This window comes from Pongo abelii, chromosome 11 (genome assembly GCF_028885655.2).
Source record: "Pongo abelii isolate AG06213 chromosome 11, NHGRI_mPonAbe1-v2.0_pri, whole genome shotgun sequence".
Lineage (NCBI taxonomy): Eukaryota > Metazoa > Chordata > Mammalia > Primates > Hominidae > Pongo > Pongo abelii.
Window position 1 is genome coordinate 136,369,591 of NC_071996.2, and position 16,694 is coordinate 136,386,284.

At 42.0% G+C, this 16,694-nt stretch overlaps 1 protein-coding gene across 19 annotated transcripts in view; it reads left to right on the plus strand.

Annotated features, from left to right (window-relative positions):
* Positions 1-16,694, plus strand: part of GIGYF2 (GRB10 interacting GYF protein 2) — a 161,424-nt gene extending 144,730 nt beyond the window's left edge. For all 19 annotated transcript variants that reach the window (XM_009238232.4, XM_009238236.4, XM_002812994.6 and 16 more), the window contains 6 exons: positions 1,984-2,193; positions 2,307-2,512; positions 3,673-3,827; positions 5,287-5,507; positions 8,225-8,372; positions 14,861-16,694. In XM_009238232.4, the coding sequence (XP_009236507.2) occupies positions 1,984-2,193; positions 2,307-2,512; positions 3,673-3,827; positions 5,287-5,507; positions 8,225-8,372; positions 14,861-14,928 (1,008 nt within the window). In that variant the 3' untranslated portion in view covers positions 14,929-16,694. The remainder of the gene's footprint in view (positions 1-1,983; positions 2,194-2,306; positions 2,513-3,672; positions 3,828-5,286; positions 5,508-8,224; positions 8,373-14,860) is intronic.

Genomic DNA, 16,694 nt, shown 5'->3' on the forward strand with positions numbered 1-16,694 from the left:
CTCCTGAGCTCAAGCGATCTTCCCACCTTGGCCTCCCAGAGTGTTGGGATTATAGGCATGGGCCACCGCGCCCTGCCCTTTTTATCTTTTCTATGGGGCATTTTCTCAGTTTTACCTCCAGTCCTTCTATTGGGCTTCTCCTGTTAGGGACAGGGTCTTGCTCAGTCACCCAGGCTGGAGTGCAGTGGTGTGATGGTAACTCACTGTAACCTTGAACTCCTGAGCTCAAGTGATTCTCCTGCCTAGGCTTCCCAAACTGTTGGGTATTACAGGCATGAGCTACCACACCTGGCCCTGTTGAGCTTTTAATATATGCTATATCAAACGTCTGTGAGTCCTTATTTTGTTCTTTAAGTATTTTTTATAGCCTTTTATTCTTGTTTCATTAAATGCACCATCTTACCTCTCTAAGGATCTTACTTACTGATGGCTTCTTAAAAACCCAACTCCTATTTTCCCGTTCTCTTATTTCTATTTCTGCTGAATTATTTTTGTTTTGGTCTTTGGCTTTTATGTTAGAAGTTTATGTCAAATGTTTGGTAATTCTGGGCTGTTTGTTCCTATTTACAAATAAGGCACTCAGAAGCTGATTGGAGGTTCTGATATGTACAGCACCTTGATTGGCTTTCCTGTAATAGTTTCTGGCTGGGTTGTTCTGTTGGGGACCTCCACCCCTACCCCCACCCCAATTTGTTGGTACCTACCTATAGGTGTGTTCTCTTGTCAAGCTGGTTGACTTCCCCACAGGATAATGTGCCAGTCTGGTTTGGCTTCTTCAGACAGGAAATGTTCAGTTTTCTGCTGTGGTGAGGGAGAGTGAATTGCCTAACTGCATAGAGTGCGGGAGGCAATCTGGAGTCTTACTGCTTCTTTTTACAGCCTTTCAGCCAATCTTCCTCTGTTTGAGAGAATCAGTACCTCGAGTTCTTGAGCCTTCTTTGTGAATCTGCCTGTTTCTGAGCTCCTTAGATTTCAATTTATTAGGTCTATTACATTGGTTCTCATTATTTATCTGCTTTTCAGATTTTAAAAAATCTATTCTGTTTTCTTTGTCCTCATGTGTTTATGCTGTGTGTATGTATGTATGTATGTGTATGTATGTGTGTGTGTGTGTGTGTATATATAATCTGTCATTTTGGTGGGGGCTTTAGGAAGTAAACATGTGTTTTATTTCTGTGCTTAACCAAAGGCCTACTTAATTTTTAAGAAGTAATTCTGGCCAGGCGCGGTGGCTCACTCCTGTAATCCCAGCACTTTGGGAGGCTGAGGCGGGTGGATTACAAGGTCAGGAGTTCGAGACCAGCCTGACCAACATGGTGAAACCCCGTCTCTACTAAAAATACAAAAATTAGCCAGGCGTGGTGTGGTGGCGGGCGCCTGTAATCCGAACTACTCAGGAGGCCGAGGCAGGAGAATCACTTGAACCCGGGAGGCGGAGGTTGCCATGAGCTGAGATGGTGCCATTGCACTCCAGCCGGGGCGAAAGAGCAAGACCCTGTCTCAAAAAAAAAAAAAAAAAGTAATTCTGAGGCCGGGCACTGTGGCTCACGCCTGTAATCCCAGCACTTTGGGAAGCCGAGGTGGGCAGATCGCTTGAGGCCAGGAGTTCGAGACCAGCCCGGCCAATATGGTGAAATCCCATCTCTACTAAAAATACAAAAAATTAACCGGGCATCATGGCTTGAACCTGGGAGGTGGAGGTTCCAGTGGGCTGAGAGTGTGCCACTGCACTCCAGCCTGGGCGAAAGAGTGAGACACAGTCTCAACAACAATAAAAAAAGAAGTAATTTTGCATTTGACGTTTTTATTCTCCTTTTTAATACTGTTGGCGATTTACATTTTTATTTGCAACAGCAGAATTTAATCCCATCAAGTTAATTTTATGTAGCTGCTATGTATTTACATTCCATTTAGTATACTGGATATTTATAACTATTATCTAAAAACAGGAATCCTCAGCTAGCTTCTATTTTTATGCAACAGCAAAGGCGCCAGCAGAGGGAGTTGATGAAAGCTCTTCAGCAGCAGCAGCAGCAGCAACAGCAGAAACTCTCAGGTTGGGGGAATGTCAGCAAACCTTCAGGTACCACGAAATCTCTTCTGGAGATCCAGCAGGAAGAGGCCAGGCAAATGCAAAAGCAGCAGCAGCAGCAGCAGCAGCACCAGCAACCAAACAGAGCTCGTAACAATACGGTGTGTGCATTTTCCTAAGCTGTCGTTGTATGGACTAGTATTATCTTTTCTGACTGTCTTCTTATCTTTTTAACATGATTCACAATAATCATTTTTCTCTTTTTCTTTAACAGCATTCCAACCTGCACACCAGCATTGGGAATTCTGTTTGGGGCTCTATAAATACTGGTCCTCCTAACCAGTGGGCATCTGACCTAGTCAGTAGTATTTGGAGTAATGCTGACACTAAAAACTCCAACATGGGATTCTGGGATGATGCAGTGAAAGACGTGGGACCTAGGAATTCAACAAATAAAAATAAAAACAACGCCAGTCTCAGGTAGGGCTCAAAATGACCACACCTATGCACCTTGGTTGGTTGGGAAGTGGGGATGGAGGAAGTGGGATGTTGAGTGGGCAGGAAAAGGTAGTTATTTAGTTTTTACTTACCGTTTTCATCTGTGTTCAAGCACATGCAGTCATAATTATGGTGATTGCTTTCTTCCCCATAGAAACACATTCATATTATTTCTTGGGGCTCCTGCTGAGCACTTATTCTATCGCCTAGCACATGGTAACCACTTAATAAATATTAGGAATAGTATAATGTTTTTGTTGTGTTGTTGAACATTTGTCCAAGGTATTTTCTAGATACCTTAGCATTTTTCCTATATTTGTATTTTTAAGTAATTTATACTATTAATATGAGTATTATAAAATACCTCTGTAATGACCTTAAACCTGTTTATTTTTATAAGTTAGTTACATTTTCATCTTCATCTTTCCTTCTTCAGTATACAGTGTTGTTGAACGAGCGTGGGTTTTAGTGTTAAATACATGAACTCAAATCCCAGCACTACCACTTATTAGCTGTGTGACCTTGGGCAAGAGGGAACCTCTTTGGGCCTCAGTTCCCTCATCGGTAAAATGAAGATAATAATAACAACTTTATGCATGTAATTGTAAAGATTAAATGAATACATGATAAGTAGTAAGTGCCTGGCACATAGTAACTACTTAATAAATGGTAGTGTTGTCAGATTGTTTCTTCTTGATTTAGGGCCTAACATATTATGAATAGAACAATAAATTTCTGTTAGTTTATTGAGCATCTTTGCCAGGCACTGTGCTGTAGTCCTTTTCATAGAACATCTTTATTACTTATGATAACCCAAAAAAGTGTTAGTACCATTTTACAGATGAGGACACTGAGGCTTAGTAAAATTAAGCAACTTACCTAAGGACACATAGGAAGAATTTCATCATTTCTTCTAAATAGAAACCCTGTATTCACAAATTAGGGTATATTAACTGAGGCTAGATTTTAAGGGTATATCCAATCCAAATATTTGAATTTTTTTCTTTTTTGAAGCCAAGCATTGGATTATTTACTGGGCATCCATCCAGTATTGCCAAGACATTATCTGTTTATGGTGTTGTACTATAATCATATAGTAACAGTTTCTGGGAATATAATATCACCCTATTGTTTTGCTTTAGTAAATCTGTAGGTGTGTCTAACCGGCAGAATAAGAAAGTAGAAGAAGAAGAAAAGTTGCTGAAGCTCTTTCAGGGAGTAAATAAAGCCCAAGATGGATTTACGCAGTGGTGTGAACAGATGCTTCATGCCCTTAATACGGCAAATAACTTGGATGGTAAGAATTGGGGAGGGAAACCCGGCATGTGGAATGACAGAGCAGGACCCACAGAGAGGCTGGCAAATTTGAACAGTGGGCCAAAAGTCAAAAGATGAAATCTAAGGAGGTCAACTCCTGCACCTGCCATAGAAGCTTGACTCTTTAATAGTATTAATTGTGAGAAAAGTCCAATAATACTAAACTCAAATAAATTATTGGTGGTTGTCAAAAAGTAAATGCCATCTTAGACTGCCTTAATGATACACAGGACAGAGGAGGTCTTAGTTCCATACTGTTCATTTTATGGGGAACATTGCCAGCTATGTCAAGTTAAAAAAAGTAACTCTCATGCTGGGGACAAAGGTCAACCTGGACAAGTGATGGCTGAAGTGATGTGACATCATTCCCTTTCTACCTTTGGGGGAGGAAATGGGAATTGTGATAAAGCAAGTACAGTTATTTTGTGTGAGATAAAACTAGGACCAATGTGCGGAAGTGAAAAGGCTTTGGCACAGTTTAGAGAAAAACTTGCTCATGGTTAGCTGTTTACAAACAAAACTGTCTCCCATCCCTGAATGTTTGAAGAGAGACTGGTCAACATGTCAGGATTCCCCTAACTAATAGGCTGAATTGAAGCAGTCCACCTGTGATACCCTGTCTAAAGCCAGGAAACTGTGAAAAATAGCAGTAAAGGAATTAAAGAGTTCCTTTGCAGCAGTGTAACAATATCTAATGGTTTAAAAGTCTACAGAGAAAACAATTTTAAATAACAGTAATGGCTGCCATGCATTAAGCACCTACCATGTACTAGGCACTCTCTTGGAGTTAACATGTAGTATCCCAGTTATTTGATTAGCAGTGATTTTTAAAGATACCTTTACAAGATAGGTGATATTATCCCCATTTTATAAATTAGGAAACAGAGGCTCAGAATGGTTAAATAACTCATCAAGGTCACACAGCCAGCAAATTTCAGAGTCAGGTTTTAAACCCATGTTTGTCTAACTCTGATACTCATGCTTTTCTCCTATACCACACACTGCTTACATTTTCCATTTGATTTCTCTCTAAAAAATCTCAGTGGATTGAAAGTTCCAGGAGGATATAGCTGTTTTCTTTAGTATATGTTGTAGTGCCTGGCACATATCATAGGAGTTAATAAATACTGATCGAATTTGGGGATTCTTAAGGAAAGAATGAATCCCCAAGTTACTTCAGCCTTGGTCAAGTAACTGTTTCAGTCAATATAACATTCAGTGAAATTAAACATGTGATATGGATATTGTGATTATAGTGTTTTTTTCATTTCTATAGGGTAGATAAAAGAATATTTAAACACAATTGCTGCATACTTACCAAGTTTCTGTCATTAATGTTTGATTAGGTATAAAGATACATTAAAAATGGAAACTGATTTTTGTATGTTCTCTTTCATTATTTCATTGTTACCCTTATCTTCTCCCCTCCCATTTTGCAGTTCCCACATTTGTTTCTTTCCTGAAAGAAGTAGAATCTCCTTATGAGGTCCATGATTATATCAGGGCCTATTTAGGAGATACTTCTGAGGCCAAGGAGTTTGCCAAGCAGTTCCTTGAGCGCCGTGCCAAACAGAAAGCCAACCAGCAGCGTCAGCAGCAGCAGCAACAGCAGCAGCAGCAGCAGCAGCCGCCGCAGCAGCAGCAGCAGCCACAACAGCAGGTATAAAATAGTAGTGTAGTGTATGCAGTACCTCTGAGAATTAATACCTTTAGATGTTGAGTAACCCAAGAAATGAAAATTAATACAAAGGTACCATTTTTGTATATCCAATAACCACGCTTTAAAAAATGTGTAGACTTCATATTTTCAAATGACTTGTCCAGATACCTTTGTGTATCTCCCAAATAGCAAGTACAAGCATTCATTTTACACTAGGTTTACCAGTTCCATTTTTCTTGGTTTGTATTTGTGTCATAGTTAGATTGCACATTTCAACATGTTAAACCCATAGATCTGGTTTTGAAAAGTTAAAACTTAAAATGTTGAATTCTCCAGTGTTCAGGATGCACTGTATTGAGTACTGACAACACTGCAGCATGCCAGATATTTCATGTTGTTGTTGGGGATGTAAAAAATACAGCAGTGATTCTCATTATTCACAGTAGTTATATTCTGTAAAGTCCCCATGAACACTGAATTTGAACAAATACTGAACCATTGCTCCTAGGGGATATATAGGGTTAGGTTCCCATAAACCTCTAGTCACAATATTTTTCTCACCAGATCAGTACATAACCTTGTTTTATGTGTGTGTCTTTTTAAAGACACCTCATTTAATATATGTTGATTCATTAACATTGAACTCACAACTAATAGCACTACTATTCATGCCCAAATGAAGCTTATCCAGCACACGTATTTTCTTCCTAAGGCACCTCACAGCCTTCCTGTGCTTAGGAACACCAACCAGTTCTTCAGCACTATAGTTGAGGGCCACTTTACACAGTGAAATCTGGTGGCTTACGTCTGTAATCCCAGCACTTTGGGAGGCCGAGGCAGTTGGATCATGAGGTCAGGAGTTCAAGACCAGCTTGGCCAACATGTTGAAATACCGTCTCTATGAAAAATACAAAGATTAGCCAGGTTTGGTGGTGTGCTCCTATAGTCCCAGCTATTCGGGAGGCTGAGGCAAGAGAATTGCTTGAACCTGGGAGGCAGAGGTTGCAGTGAGCCAAGATCACACCACTGCACTCCAGCCTGGGTGACAGAGTGAGACTGCCTCAAAAAACAAACAAACAAACAAAAAGTGAAATCATTAACAAAAAGCACAAAAATTTGGAAAACATGGCACTAAATAGACCACAAAAAGGGCACTTGTTGGCAGTATTGAGAACTGTAACAAGAAGGCATTGTTTCCTTGTTCTACCTTGACTGGGAATATATGCCTTTAGCATCTCGTGTTTTTTGCTCTGAGTATGTGTATTTCTAAAATGACCATAAAAGCACTACAAGTATTCATTTTGGGATTACAAATACATTTTAACAAGTAGGTGAATTCACAAATATGGAATCTGTGAGACTCAATTGTACAAGTTTTCTGAAAGACAAGATGGCAAGGCTCATGGAAGGGCTTAAAGATATTCATGTCCTTTACTCCTGTAATTGTTATTCTAGAGATAATCAGTATTCATTATGGGTCACTTGCGATGAGGATGTGGAAGATACAGAGAAGTACAAGGCATTTAACATCCGACTGGGTAATGGGCTAACAGGCATAAATTGAAGGAAAAGTGAAAGATGTAAACACTGAAACACTAGGAAAAACAAATTTTTTTTTTTTTTGAGACGAAGTGTCACTCTGTTGCCCAAGCTGGAGTGCAGTAGCACGATCTCAGCTCACTGCAACCTCCAACTCCCGGGTTCAAGCAATTCTCCTTCCTCAGCCTCCCGAGTAGCTGGGACTACAGGCACGCACCACCATGCCTGGCTAATTTTTTCTAGTTTTAGTAGAGACGGGGTTTAACTGTGTTGGCCAGGCTGGTCTTGAACTCCCGACCTCATGATCCGCCCGCCTCAGCCTCCCAAAGTGCTGGGATTACAGGCATGAGCTACCACGCCCGGCCCTAGGAAAAATATTTTAAGGAGAAGGCATCATATAGCAATATAGAAGGCTCTTTGCATTTGTGAAATGGCTCCTCTGTGGGCTAAAACAGGAAGATGGAAGCCCAATAAGCACGTGCACCCATGGGCGCATGCATACACACATGCTCACACCAGGCTTGTCCTTCCACAGAGCTTTTTCCACTTCTCCCCCACTACTACCACCTGTGCCTTCAACCGGCTCATTGGCTAATAAGAGCCACAAGTAGGCGTGAAGGGCTAGTAGGCAATTTCATAGTGTAACCAGTTGGTAGAAAGTATACAGACAGTATTTTTGGGCCAGATCCTTTCTTGGATTGCTGATAGAAATAAGGTACACGACTTTAACTTTGTTTGGTAATATGCCACCCCTGTCCTCTCTGTCCTGGGGCCCAGGGAACAAAGAGACTTTCTGCTCTTGGTTAGGTGAGAGGTGTATATTGCTAGGGTGCAGTGGTCTGCTCATGATTATTTGCAGTATTCATTTCCTAGCATTTGGTATAGACTCTGTATGTACCAGAGAAGTTCTGCCGTCACAGCAGGGTGGAAACCCAGAGTTAACCAGGACAGGCTTTATGGAGGCACTGAGCCCTGAGTGGGATGTCTTGGTCTAAATAGAGGAAAATGGTGGCTCAGTGGCCCCTCTTGATTTTATTATTAGAACATGTGATGAAAAGCTTTTTGTTTTTCTGCTTTTAAGCTTATTCTTGATAAGGTGAGGACAAACCAAACATTTTCCTAGGGTGAGCCAAGTCTGAATCTGCTGTGTAATCTCAGTCATGCTGCTTATTTCACAGGACTCTGTGTGGGGGATGAACCACAGTACACTCCATTCAGTATTTCAGACCAATCAAAGCAACAACCAACAATCCAATTTTGAGGCTGTGCAGAGTGGCAAGAAGAAGAAAAAGCAGAAGATGGTCCGAGCAGATCCCAGTTTATTAGGTGAGCACAGTCCTAGTCTCAGCTGAGTGTTGGAGGAGTGCAGGTGATACAGTTATCCTGTGTGAGTTTCCATGGAGCATTGTTTTTCAAGGAGGGAAATATTTCTTTTTATCAATAACTAATGTTTTAACTGGTTCAAAATAAGTAGCCAGTATTTACTGGGCATCTCAGTGCAGGAGCTGTGCCTCATGTAATAACAGCTTATATTGTATGGTGCTTTAAAGTATTGTTTGGTGCTTTAAAGTATTGTTTGATATTTAATATGAATTTCCCTGGAGGATCCTTAGTAATTTAGTTGGAAAATGATGCTAATAATGAATGATACTAAAAGTATGTTAAAAACTTAAATGCTTATTTGTATTGAAAGCAGACCATTAATCCGATCAGGTCTTCCAAGAAGAGAACCAGTATATGTTCATAATCACTCTATGTATCATATAATTCTCAGAATTACTTTGCATTATGAGGTGACATCCCAGTTTCACCAGTAATGAGTAGACCAAGGCGCAGAGATTCAGAACATTTCCCAGTGTTACATAGCTTTCTGCTATGGGATGCCGGGATTTCAAGGCAGGCCTGTTTTCTTTCCACCCTTCTGTGTTACCCACGGCTATTTTTGTCTAGCATTATGGACCATGCAAGGCAAGCTGGGCACAGTGGCTCACTTTGGGAAGCTGAGGTAGGTGGGTCACTAGAGGCCAGGAGTTTGAGACCAGCTGGGGTAATGTAGCGAGACCATATCTCTACAAAAATTTTCGAAACAGGCATGGTGGTGCCCACCTGTAGTCCCAGCTACTTGGGAGAATGAGGCAGGGGGATTCCTTGACTGGGAGTTAAAGGCTGCAGTGAGCTGTGATCATGCCACTGCACTCTAGCTTCGCGGAAAAGGTGACATCTGAATTTGGGCTTTGAAAGAAAGGCAGAAAGGATGGGGAATATTGTCTCAGGAATAACAAACAGTATAGGCTGCCCATGTTTTTTGCAACAGTGATGAAACTAACATTTTTTTTTTCTTTTTCTTTTTCTTTGAGATGGAGTCTCACTCTTGCTCAGGCTGGAGTGCAGTGGCGTGATCTCAGCTCACTGCAACCTCTGCCTCCCGGGTTCAAGCGATTCTCTTGCCTCAGCCTCCTGAGTAGCTGAGACTACAGGCACATGCTGCCACACCTGGCTAATTTTTGTATTTTTAGTAGAGAGGGGTTTTTGCCATGTTGGCCAGGCTGGTCTTGAACTCCTGACTTCAGGTGATCTGCCCACCTTGGCCTCCCAAAGTGCTGGGATTACAGGTGTGAACCGCCACGCCCGGCCCTAAAATTATTTTCTATTTGTGAATGTAAAATTAGTGGCTATAAAACCATGTTGTCTGCAATAGAATACATTCGCAAGGATGGAAGTTCCGGTTGTTGTCCTGTCAGGAGGGCAGAACAGTGAGGAGGCTGCAGTAGAGACTAGGTAAAAGATACCAGTGACTTGGAATAGGGTTTTGGTAGTGGGGATGAAAAGGAGTTAGATGGATTTCAGAAATGTAGGGGATAGAATTAACTGGACAAGAATAGTGGAAAGGTCTCAGGCTTGGGGACCAGGATGGATGGATGGTGTTGCCATTTGCTGTGAAATGATAAGCAGTGGAACATGGAATAGGCTGAGGGGAATTGAGTGTCGACTGGGTTGAGTTTGAAATGTGTGTGGGACATCATGAAGAGCGTGAGACCCCGCACAGTGAGAGGCAGGTGGTAACCTTACTGTGCCCTTAGTAGGATTCTCTCTTTCCCTCAGAGCCTTCCAGCCCTGGTGAAAACAACATGACAGTAAAACCTAACTTTTAGGACTGTCCTTTAGAATTGGTGCCTGAAGCCAGACGTGGTGACTCACGCCTGTAATCCCAGATCTTTGGGAGGCTGAGGCAGGTGAATTGCTTGAGGCCAGGAGTTGGAGACCAGGCTGGCCAACATGGTGAAACCCCATCTCTAGTAAAAATACAAAAATAGCTGGGCATGGTGGTGGGCGCCTATAATCCCAGCTACTTGGGAGGCTGAGGCAGGAGAATCGCTTGAGCCTGGGAGGCAGAGGTTGCAGTGAGCTGAGATCACGCCACTGCACTCCAGCCTGTGCGACAGAGTGAGACTCCGTCTCAAAAAAATAATAATAATTTTAAAATAATAATATTTAAAATATTATTTAAAAATAATAATAACAAAGAATTGGTGCCTGAAAGCTGGGTTTGGGAACTTGTAGATCTGGTACAATTCTGTTTTCCTCTGCTTGTCTCAAAAGTTGATGTTAAGAATGGATGGAGCAGTCTGAAATTTTTTCCAATTTGGATGGAAATAGGTGAATAGATTTTAAAACATTCCTTAAATTCTAACTGTGGGTTCTAGCTAAGAAGCTTTGGGACTTGAGGATAGGCTGTTAGGGAAAAGGTTGCTCTGAAAATGAGGTCAGACCGTTTGGACTTAAATATTCCCTTGGATCTCATCTTCTATTTATAGATCTAAGAAAGGAAGGGACTTTAAAAACCTCACTATAAGGGTGTGGGAGATAGGTCATCCTAGGAGTAGAGTTTAAGGAATCCATATACCTTGAAGGGGAAGAAAAACAAACTTTGAACAAATTATTGGGGTTACTCACTGAGGTTATGAAAATTACTGCTCACCTAAACCTCACTCTGGAAATTCCTGTCATAATTGCTCATTTTTGTCCTATACTTACTCATTTCATTTTCATTTATTACTTTTTAATTTACATATTTCATATAATTTGTATACTGAGAAAAAATTAATAACTATCCATTAGCTACACATTCCCCATGCATAAAATGGGAAAATGGGAAGTCTTCATTGAAAAAGCAGTCACTGATGGAAAGAGAATTTTGCTTCTAAAACAAACCAGCAGAGGGGGCCACAGCCTCATTTTAATTATCAGTATTCTCCGGTATCTCCTATCTCCAATAGGCTTCCTCTCCTCCACCCCCCCCCCCTTTTTTTTTTTTTTTTTTTTGAGACGGGAGTCTTGCTCTGCCGCCAGGCTGGAGTGCAGTGGCGCAATCTTGGCTCACGGCAAACTCCACCTCCCGGGTTCAAGTGATTTCCCCTGCCTCAGCCTCCCGAGTAGCTGGGACTACAGGTGCGTGCCACCACGCCAGCTAATTTTTTTGTATTTTAGTAGAGACGGGGTTTCACCATGTTGGCCAGGATGATCTTGATCTCCTGACCTCGTGATCTGCCCGCCTTGGCCTGCCAAAGTGCTGGGATTATAAGGGTGAGCCACCGTGCCCGGCTGGCTTCCTCTTTTTTTAGAGCTCTTCAGGTGGTCATTGTGGATCAGCAACCTGCACTCAGATGTGATAAACATACAATACAGTTTCCCCCCAGACTTTCCTTATAAGAACAACCTCACAAATCTTAAAGAACTCATGTGAGTGAGACTATGCTCTGAACCTCACAGAATGTCATCTTTAGAGCCAGGCGTAGTGGATTGAATCCGTGTTTGTGTTGCCTTGGGTTTCATGGTACCCAGAACTTTCCCTTCCATCAAATGGCTGAATTTGATAAAGAATGGCATTCAGCCAAAGGAGGAATGCATACCTTGCTGGTTTTTAAAATAACAGTTAAATGAGAATATGTCTGTTTGCTAAAAGCCTAGACTGATAATTAACGTATTAATCAACTTTTTTTGGCCACAGACTTTTCCCTTCCTGTCTTTGCATGAGTAAAATTAATTTAGCTTTTAAATTACACTTCCACTTCTTTTGCATGTAGTTCATTATTGCCTTTTATCACATTTTATCTGTTCTTAAGATACACATGAAGTCAATGAAAAATCTGCCTCAGAATAAAGTAGTATTTTATTTCATAGACTGTTTGGCCTTTAGGTTCTTGTACTTGCCTAATTAACTGTTACTTTAAAAACATAAACATTAGGGTCAGGCACGGTGACTCATGCCTGTAATCCCAGCACTTTGAGAGGCCACCGTGGGCGGATTGCTTGAATCCAGGAGTTGGGGACCAGCCTGGGCTACATGCCAAAACCTTGTCTCTACAAAAATTACAAAAATTACTTGGGTATGGTGGCACACGCTTGTAGTCCCAGCTACTGGGGAGGCTGAGGTGGGAGGATCGCTTCAGCCCGGGAGGTGGAAGTTGCAGTGAGCCAAGATCGCACCACTGCACTCCAGCCTGGGAGACAGAGTGAGACCCTGTCTTTAAAAATACATATATATGTATATATGTATATATATGTAAACACTAAGGCTTTCATTATTTTCAAGGGGGAAGAAAAAGACTTGTGGGTTATTGGAACACAGTTGATGGGGTCAAACTCAGGATGGGGTTTGGAATCTTAGCTTCTCCCTATATTTGGTCTTGTAAGCAGTTTGTACCACAGCTTTTTTGGTTAATAAATAGGCATGTTTATTTTTTTGAATCATGATATTTTTGAGTCAGTTAATTAACGTATTTTTATGTAAGACATTTTTGTTTATTACTGTTACATTTCAAATGTGTATTTATTTGAAAACTTGAACATTAAGAAACAAGAGGCTGCAGAAAACCCAGCTAATATTAACAGAACTGCTTTTAGAATAAGGGCATTGCCTGTTTACTTTTTGGTATTCAAATAGCTAAAACAGTTTGGGATTTTATTCAAGGTAGAGGAACTGGAACATTTTTGGGGAGTCACTCAGTTTAAAGAGGCATTGTTCATCATAATTTTTATCAACCTCCAATTATAGAAGTTTTGGAAAAATTACATACATGTGACCATTGGGCATTTGGCATTAGGTTTTCTTTTCTTTTTTTTTTTTGAGACAAGATCTCACTCTGTTGCCCAGGCTGGAGTGCAGTGATGTGATCTCAGCTCACTAAAATCTCTGCCTCCTGGGTTCAAGCGATTCTCGTGCCTCAGCTTCCCGAGTAGCTGGGATTACAGGCATGCAGCGCCACGCCCAGCTAATGTTTTGTATTTTGAGTAGCGACAGGTTTTTGCCATGTTGGTCAGTCTGGTCTCTAACTCCTGGCCTCAAGTGATCCACCCACCTCGGCCTCCAGTGTGCCCAGCCAGCATTAGGTTTTCAACTGTCAGTTGTGTTTGTGAGTACGGCTTATTGCCTTCAATGGGTATGCTGGTACTGCTTTTTCTAAACCAGATTCCCTTTTGGTTAATCAGACATTGCTAACTGAAATCCTTTCCTTTGCAGATGCATTTACAGTAGATCGAGTTAGAGTACTTTAATCTTCTTGCTCTGTCTACTGTGGCAAAGAGAATATGCGAGGACTCTAAGGATCTTAATAGTGTGTCTTCCTTGGAGCCTCTTACCCTGAGTATCAAAAGCTCTGGGCCAGAACTTTCATAAAGTTTTTGACTGGTGGGAAGAAGTATTCCCATTAAAGTGGGTTGAGGTTTAAAGGGGTATTAATCCCACTCAGATTTCAAAGTTATGTGGTCAAGTAGTTACAAAGAACTTAGTGTGTACAACCCTCCATGGTAACCCCCCTGCCCACCCCCATCTCTTTAAGGTAGACCTCCTGCATGAACTTTCCCCCAGGGCCAGCCCAGCCTGTCCTTGATACACACTCACATCCCATTCTTTTCTCTGATTCTCTGAAGCAGTGGTTTGCAGGGGTTTTTTTGTTTTGTATTTTGTTTTGAGACGGAGTCTCGCTCTGTCACCCAGGCTGGAGTGCAGTGGCGTGATCTCGGCTCACTGCAAGCTCCGTTGACCAGGTTCAAGCAATTCTTCTGCCTCAGCTTCCCGAGTAGCTGGGACTGCAGGTGCCCACCACCACACCTAGCAAATTTTTTTTTGTATTTTTAGTAGAGACGAGGTTTCACTATGTTAGCCAGGATGGTCTCGATCTCCTGACCTCGTGATCCACCTGCCTCGGCCTCCCAAAGTGCTGGGATTAAGGCATGAGCCACCGCACCCGGCCTGCAGTTCTTTTTAATTGGTGATGCTATTTTGTTTTATTTTCCTAATTAGGTTATATCAGAACCCTAAGAAAATAAAGAATCTCTGTCATTGGAAGAACAGAAAGCTACTGCTGTGACCTTTATCTTTATTTTGTCTCCCTGTAATACTTCTGTGGTATGCTCAAAAACAAAAGACTGGCCAGGCACGTTGGCTGACGCCTGTAATCCCAGCACTCTAGGAGGCCGAGGCGGGCGGATCATTTGAGGTCAGGAGTTCAAGACCAGACTGGCCAACATGGTGGAACCCTATCTCTACTAAAAATACAAAAAAATGAGCCGGGCATGGTGGCATGTGCCTGTAATCCAGCTACTTGGGAGGCTATGGCATGAGAATCTCTTGAACCCAGGAGGTGGAGGTTGCAGTGAGCCGAGATCACGCCACTGCACTCCAGCCTGGGTGACAGAATGAAACCCTGTCTCACAAACAAACAAACACAGACTTAAATTCCAGCTCACCACCTAGAATTTGAGCCACTTGGTTGCCTGGGTGTGGTCACTCATAGCCAGTTTTTTTTCTGCAGGATTTTCAGTCAATGCATCATCGGAACGACTCAACATGGGTGAAATCGAGACGTTGGATGACTACTGAGCACCTGCCAGTGGACTGGCCATCCCTCTCCTGTCTGCCGACTATGGAGTCTCCACCTTTGGACGCAACACTTACTCACCATTTACTCTTTATCACTGCAACAAATCACAGAACCGATCATCTCAGGCTTTTTCTTCTGGCCCTTTGTGTCCAAGATTCTTTAATCCATTTTTGTTGGTGAACATCTCAGACTATAGATAAGTGGACTGGACCCTGTGTCTTGGGGGTGGCAGTTGGGATTACTCCCCAACAAGGCTGATTTTGGGCAGCATGTGTTCACTGTGCTGTGATTTCATCTACTGTCTCCCAGAAAGTGTGTTGGGATCGGCCATTAGCAGCTTGCTTTCTCTTGTCACTTTTTTTCTTCTATTTTGTTTTTTCTTCTTCTTTTTCCCCCCATCAGGGCAAATGGTCTAACTGGTGCAATCATGAAGAGAGTTAATGGTTAACAGACATTGGCCAATAACAAAACACCCCACGGACTGTGACTCGAGTATCCAACAGGCAGTCAGAGCTCTCCCGGTCTGAAAGTTGCATTGCCACTGCTTACTTTGGGATTGCATCAGAGAGGCCCTGAGTGGGGTTGAGATGAGGTTGGATTGGTTTGATGTTACACACTCCTCACTTGTTCTTTCTGAGCGTCCTTTCTCTGAAAGGATTTATGTTTTTCTTCGTTAGATAGTGACTTCTGAGCAAGCTGATTTCCCCTGGCATACTCCAACCTGATTGGACAAAGGAAGCTCTATGGCCTGGGAGAGAGACTATTCTTAATTTTTCTTTCTTACAAAAACTGATTTTTCCCATAAATATTTTTACTTCAGAGGACTAGGACCATTTTGTTTTGGGCCCTTCTGCTGAAAATTTGTCTCGTTTAAGAGGCAGCTAGAATCTTTACCATATGTATGAATTTGTATAATTTCATTTTTGGATAGGGATAAACTTTTGCTTCCGATAAAAGCCTGGAATTTCATCTGGTCCTCAGAGCATTGCGTGTGTGTCTTGCTGTAGCCCAGAAAAGGTTTTGTGTAAAGATTCTGGGATGGCAAGTTGTTTGCCTTTTCTGAAAAGAGAACATACAGAACCTGTCCATCTTTAAGACCTTCATCCATGGAATCTACTATACAGGAGGATGCAGTGGGCTGGAGGGGATGGGCGAAAATGGGAGCGGGAAGCCTGGCCTGGCTTCTGGTCATGGCCTCCTAAAACCTTAAACTTCAAGTAGAAATGTACTCAAGCCCTATTTATAAACAAATACTTTTCCTGCCTCCACCAAACCCCTACAGAACATCACCTGGAATTGCCACTCACACTGGGTTGGAGTCATTGGGCAGCTGTGCCTGTGCGAGAGGTGCTATGGTCTGGGCAGCCCCTGGAAAAGCACCTTTGCTTCCTGTCATTGTTGCCTGAAGAAGGCTGGAGTTGCTCTGAGAGCAGTTTGGGTTTGGAGTATTATATTTGGCTTCTATTTTTATTATTTTTGGATCACCATTCTCCCTATCCCTTCTTGCCTCCCTCCCTTCTAAACATGTATAATAACTATACAGAGACTGCTACAAAATTGTATATAGTTTTTGGATCAAATAGCATGAGGGGAGAGGAAACCATTAAAAATTGGGGCTCCTACTCTCCTTTGCTTTGTAAATTCAAAAGTGGGGGGTGGGTTAGAGGGATAGTTAAAATGTTTACAAAACTTTAGGCTCCCTCGGAACTTTTGCCAGTGTGGAGGAAAATAAAAAAGAACTTAAATAAAACCTGATTGTATTCTA